The sequence below is a fragment of the Equus caballus genome, chromosome 3, assembly GCF_041296265.1.
Source record: "Equus caballus isolate H_3958 breed thoroughbred chromosome 3, TB-T2T, whole genome shotgun sequence".
In the NCBI taxonomy this organism is placed as follows: domain Eukaryota; kingdom Metazoa; phylum Chordata; class Mammalia; order Perissodactyla; family Equidae; genus Equus; species Equus caballus.
Window position 1 is genome coordinate 118,146,415 of NC_091686.1, and position 6,083 is coordinate 118,152,497.

Sequence of the window (6,083 nt, forward strand, 5' to 3'; positions counted from 1 at the left end):
TGGCGGGCACCTGTGGTCTGTCTTGTAATTGAGATAGAGCACAGCTGCCAAAGTTAGGGATCTAGGTGCAGCGAGGCTTGCTGTGAAGACCAGATAATTGGTTCATCTGGCCGGCCTTGCTAATAACATTCTGGCCTCTGGGACCTTATTTTTCTGCTCTGTCAAAGGGCTTAGACCGGACTTTCAGTTTCATTAAAACCCTGTCAGATGTGAGCGCGGATTGTCCTGACACTGCTCTCTCTTGGGGAGCTGGGCAGTGGATTGGGAGGGGAGGGCCCAGTCGCAAAGGCACCTGGGAGCTCGTTCCCTCCGAGCAGAACAGGCGGGTCCTGCGTTGGGAGGACGGCTGAGGGAACTCCCCGTGAGGTGAGAGAGTGGTCCTCTTTCATCGCCAGTTGGGCTCTGCTCTGGGCAGGGGTGGTCCCGTTTCACACACGCTAGACTGCGGTGAGGAGAGGAGAGGTTCGGTCACTGGGTGTGGAAGAGCTGCTGCGACAGGACGGGTGGGACTCCCCGCTTCCCGGGCTCTCCACCGCGACGGCCTGCCCTGCCCCCACCGCAGTGTGACGGTTTGGAAATCTACAACGTTGAGAGAATTTACCACCTCGATTCTGCTGTTATTACTTTACCGTGTTCCGTTGTCTATCCATCCAGTAATCTGCTTTGTGGTGCATTTAAAGTAAATCACAGGCCTCGGTACATTTCCCCATAAATACTCCAGCTCACATACTAGCTAGAGTTCAGCAGTGTCTTCGTTTTATCTTTTGCTGTAAAATTTACATATAGGGAAAGGCACAGGTGAGTGAAAGTATACACTGTGGTGAGCATGCACCCGTGACCTCAGGATGACACCCCTCCCCAGGGCCTCGCGCCACGTTTATTAGATTTTGCACTCATCACATTTTAAGCAATTTCATCTGCACATAACTTAAGTCCTGCTTAGGACATGCTGAGTAATTCACAAGAGCAGAATCAACAAAGGACAGAAGAGGCAAACTTGAAAGAGAGATGGTGGTGAAGTCGCCTGTTCCTGGGGATTAGGAACAAGGTGGGCGCTTTGAAGGAAAGGTGCCCCAACGTGTCAGGAAAGTGTTACTGGTCATCCACGTCCATCCCCGTGATGAGACAGGGCTTCAAGGCTGGGACACACTTCGGAAATGGTGGCACACAAAGCCTGTGGCTGAGGATGCACCTGGCTGCAGGCTCCACAAGGGGTGGGTCTCTGAGGAGAGGCAGGCCAGCCTCCAGGCACTGCCATCTCTTCATCATTCGGCAGACATTTCTGTCCCCTACTAGCCTGAGAGCTCTGGAGGCGAGCAGGCACGTCCAGCACGGGTGTAGAGGCTGTGATTGAGGGTGGTCCTGGAGGACACCGTTCTGGGCCTTCGTTTCCCCTCTAAGAGTGGCAGTCACCTCAGGTTCTCACGAGGTGGTGGTGAGTTGGTAAGAGTTGCCTGTCACAGAGAATGCGCTTCGTAAATGCCAGCCCTCCTTATTGTCATGGTGAGGGTTAGAGGAGATGATGCTTGCTGACCCTGGCCTGAACTCTGACCCGCCTCCTCTGTTTTCACCCTCCATCTAGGAGAACAACCTTTTTTATGGTCACCATGCAAAGATCGTCTGCCTGGCCTGGTCACCAGACAACGAGCATTTTGCCTCTGGCGGCATGGACATGATGGTGTACGTCTGGACCCTCAGTGACCCCGAGACCAGGGTCAAGATCCAAGGTGACTCTCGCACCAATGTCGGCAGGGAATGCCCATGGGCCAGGGGTCCCCAGGCACTAGCCCTAGGGCTTACGTGTCTGTGCTGCTGAGGAGGAGACCCCATAGAGGCCTAGCTCTCATTCTCTTCAGCAAACCCTGGCCTCTGCCCACCCCTGCCAGACACCCAGCGCGCCTGAGGGCACTCGACTTCCCAGCGTGAGAGCAGGTGGCCTCCATGCGCGGGACAGGTGCCGAGGAAGCGAGTCACTCCTGACACTTTCTGTCGTAGTTCCATTTGGGCTGCTGTAACAAAACACACAGATTGGGTGGCTTGTAAACACAGAAATTTAGTGCTCACAGTTCTGAAGCCTAGAAGCCCGAGATCGGGGTGTCGCATGGTCGGGTGAGGGCCCTCTTCTGGGTCACAGACTTCTCCTTGTGTCCTCGTTTAGGAGAAGGGGAGAGGGAGTGCTGGGTGGCCTCTTTGTAAGGCACCCATCCTGTTCATGACCTGAGCTCCTCCCGAAGGCCCCCCTCCCAGCACTGTCACACTGGGCGTTCAGTCTTCACTTTAAGAATTTTGGGGGGACACAGATGTTCACACCACAGCACCTTCCCTTCTCCCATTGCACCCCCTTAAATCTGAACTCCAGACCAGGTTCTTACTCTCTGCTATAGCAATGTCCAACAGAAGTATAATGTGAGCCACGTGTATCTAGCAGCCACATTTTAAAGAGAACAAGGTGGAATTATTAATAGTAAATTTTATCCCAACATGTTATTTCCACATGTGGCAAGTAGGTCACTTCAAGGGCTCTGTAGTCACGTGGCCCGTGGCCACACGTGGCGCTGTGCCCGTCTAGGGTAGATCTTAACTTCTGTCCTCAAGTCCCACCCCGCCGCCTCTCCCTCATGAACCGCTCCTCCCTAGCCATCACGTGCAGCCTGGGCCCCTCTCCTCCACGCTCTACACGGCAGGCAGCCTTCTGTGTAAAACGTAGATGGAATCCTTTCCTGTTTAAAGCTAGTTCAGAGTCCGCCCCCAGAGCTCTTTCCCCCGCTGCAGGTGGAGGGAGGGCACCAGCAGCCTGCAACCCAGGCGGGTGGGCCGTCCAGGATGGAGGCAGGCAGGAACAGATTCAGATGGGTCGGCCTGGTCTACAGGGAAAGCGAGTTATGTTGTAAGACTCCAGCAAGTTCATGATACAGCAAGAGCTAGCAGGGTAGAGGATGGGGTTTCTGGGTCCTGTGTATGGGGTGGCTTCCTAGATCCTGAGAGGTTAGGCCGAGGCGTGCACATGGACGAGTTTCCATGTGGACAGAATCGGTGGTGATGTAGGCAGAGCCCTGACACGGAACACAACTGGAACTGCCCAGCACAGCACCCATGGGGCTACAGGCCTAGAGACTGGGGGCGAAGGCCCATGGGGCTCCCTCTCCTGCACCTCAGAGTGGGGCAGGTGGCCAAGGAGACAGCCCCACATGGGCAGCTTCTTTCTGTCAGAAGGCGAGTGGTAGAGGCAAGGCTGATGGAATCTGCTTGCCCGTGGTGTGACTTACAGAGGGGCAAGTCACACGAGTCCTCAGCCCCACGTCTCAACCCTTGTTCGTCCTCACCCCCATTAAATGCAGCAGATGCCTGTGCAGCTGTGTGTGTGCCGTCTGTGGATTGTTGCTTTATAGCACAGAGAAATCGATTTTCTTCTGCCCTGGGGGGAGGGGACGTTTTGGTTGTCACAACCGTGCCTGGGTCTGGAAGGTACAGCCAGGGATGCTGCTGGCACCCTGCAGTGCCCAGCGTCAGCAGTGCCAGGTTACAATGCCCGCTCCCACCTGCCGTCACTCTAGACTCTCGTCCTGCTGAGGAGAGGGAAGGGTGCGACGAGCGACACCCTGTGTTCGGGTTCTCAGGGGCTGTGTCGATTTTAGCAGAGAATTTGGTTTTCCTTAAAATCGTGTCCTTTCCTCCCAGATGCACACCGCCTACACCACGTCAGCAGCCTGGCCTGGCTGGACGAGCACACGCTGGTCACGACCTCCCACGACGCCTCTGTCAAGGAGTGGACAATCGCCTACTGAGGCCCCGCCTGTGGACGGGCCGCATCAGGGACGAGATTCAGCTGCAGCAGAACGCGGCGTTTCTCTAAATCCTCTCTAGCGCGCCCTGCCCCCGCCCGCTCGGGAGGGAGGGGCCCTTAACCCGTGAATCCCCTCGTCTCTCTACAGGGTGTTCAGATCTGTACACGTCCTTCTGAAAGCTTTAGACAGTGACAGTTTGCACATGAAAAATAAAGCGAGCACTTAAACAATGTGTGGAGCGTAACTCAGACCCGCCACCTGCGCAGCCCAAGTGCAGAACATTCCAGAGGCACAGCCTCGAAAGCACACAGACCCCGCCGCCCGTGTGTCCCACTCCCCCGCCTGCGGAACGTGGCCGTCGTGGCGAGAAGAGGGGGCGTCAGCAGGCCGGCATCCTGCGGAGGGCGATGTCACGGGGTGCTGGGGTAGGCCGCACCGCCCTCCTGCCCCGGGACAGCTGCTCCAGAGCAGAGGGCGCGCGGGAGCCTTGTGTCTCTCTGTCGGTTTTTGTGCTTGATTTTAAGAATGGAACTGTGGGTTTTGGTTTTTTTCTTTGTATATCTTACCTGTTGCGTGTCGGTGTTCACAGCTAGTGTGTGGTGGGCGCCGTCTCTAGGTCTTCAGAGTCCTGCGGGCCGGGCTGAGGGTCTCGGTACCGGGTCTCTGTCGGGCTTGTATGTTTTCCTGTCTCTCTCTCCCCTTCTGCCCCCAAGAGCAAAGGTTAGTTTAAAGGCAAAGATGGAGTCGCTGTAACTCACCTGTCACCGTTTTCACCTTTTCGTTCTCAGTGCAGAAATTACAAGTAAGTATAAAGCACAGTGATTTGAATTTGTGCGTGTGTCGGAATCACTGGTAAATGTGGCTGACAGCACCCCTCCCCTTGCACTTGTGAAAACACTTTGAGCGCTTTATGAGCTAAGACCGCGAAATAATTAAATATCTTTTCTCTTCGTTGTGGATCGCTGACTTTGTGATGGGGCACGTGGTGGGGGGGTGTGGCGTGGCGAGCTGCGTGGGACCCTCGTGGCTTTGGGTATCCACCAGCTTGCAGCCTTGGTGACAGTTCAGGAGCAGAGTTAGATCCACTGTGTGGTAGGAGAGAAGCCCAGGGAAGGGGCCAAGATTCCTGAGTCCCGTTCCCATCCCGACTGCCAAGTTGCTGTGTGACCTGAGCCACCTTACCTCCCTTCTCTGGGCCCAAGTTTATTTCTAAACTGAAAACATTGGACCAAATGATGTCTAGCTCCCAGCTGATTCTCAACTTGTGTGGCAGTCTGTGACCTTTCTGATACTGCTTTCAAAAGTAAGGAATAATATGTCTTTAGATGTTGGGAAAAACTAAATTCCCAAGCATCCCAATTAATAGAGATTATCTTGTTCTTGGCTAGAAAGACATTGTAAAGATGTCTATAAATTTGCAGTCCCAATAAAAAAATGTTTTTCCCCTTCTGGTCTCATCATATTGCTTCTATAGTTCATGTATAAAAAGCTGAAAAAAGGAAAAGAGAAGTGTTAGTCTGTAACATCTAAAGCTGGGGCCACCAGAGAACACAAGGAGAGAAATGGGCTTTGTTCCTGTGTGTGCTCTGAATGGGGACAAGGTAGTTTTCACATCAATGGGGAAATGGTGAATTATTCAATAAACAGTCGAGGTAAAACTGGGTAACAATAAAAAAATAAATAGAATTGCTGACTTTGTCCTTCCACCAGACTAACAGTAGGTCAAAGTTTTGAATTTTAAACAATGGAGCTTAAATAAGAGTTCTAGAAGAAAACTTGGGGACCTTATGTAGTCACACAACAAGAGTGTTTCTAAGAATGACACACACTGTAAAGGATAAAAGATTGATACATTTGACTGTATATATTTGTTTAAATCTGCATTGAAGAGGAGAAAAAAAGCCCACCATAAAATAAAAAACACGGTAAACGGCACACTGAGCACATGCCAGACCAAAGGTGTGTTAGTATGACACTTGGCAGAATTTTCCTTGAGCGCTCTGAAGTTTTTAAATGGGAATTGTGTCCACACATGAGAAAGTTTTCAAAATACATCATTAAAAACGGACAATGCATGCAGAGTGACCACATGAAAAAAGATTAAAACCCAGGCTTTCAGGTTTAGAGGGTCCCCAGGAAGGAGGGAGGTCGGAGGTGCTCTCCAGCCAGCCCTGGGGCACCTCCCACAGTCCCTTCACTCATCACCAGGCGGCTTAAAGCAGAACTTGAGTATACCCAAGATCCCCACTCATTTCAAGGAGCGAGACCTTTGTACTCACAAGTAAAATTTTTTTAAAA

General features: G+C 52.6%; 1 protein-coding gene across 2 annotated transcripts in view; it reads left to right on the forward strand.

Moving 5' to 3' along the window:
* The window catches only part of WDR1 (WD repeat domain 1), a 44,013-nt gene extending 40,001 nt beyond the window's left edge, over positions 1–4,012 (forward strand). For both annotated transcript variants that reach the window (XM_023638348.2, XM_070262705.1), the window contains exons 14-15: positions 1,583–1,727; positions 3,679–4,012. In XM_023638348.2, the coding sequence (XP_023494116.1) occupies positions 1,583–1,727; positions 3,679–3,785 (252 nt within the window). In that variant the 3' untranslated portion in view covers positions 3,786–4,012. The remainder of the gene's footprint in view (positions 1–1,582; positions 1,728–3,678) is intronic.
* Positions 4,013–6,083: the final 2,071 nt, after the last annotated feature.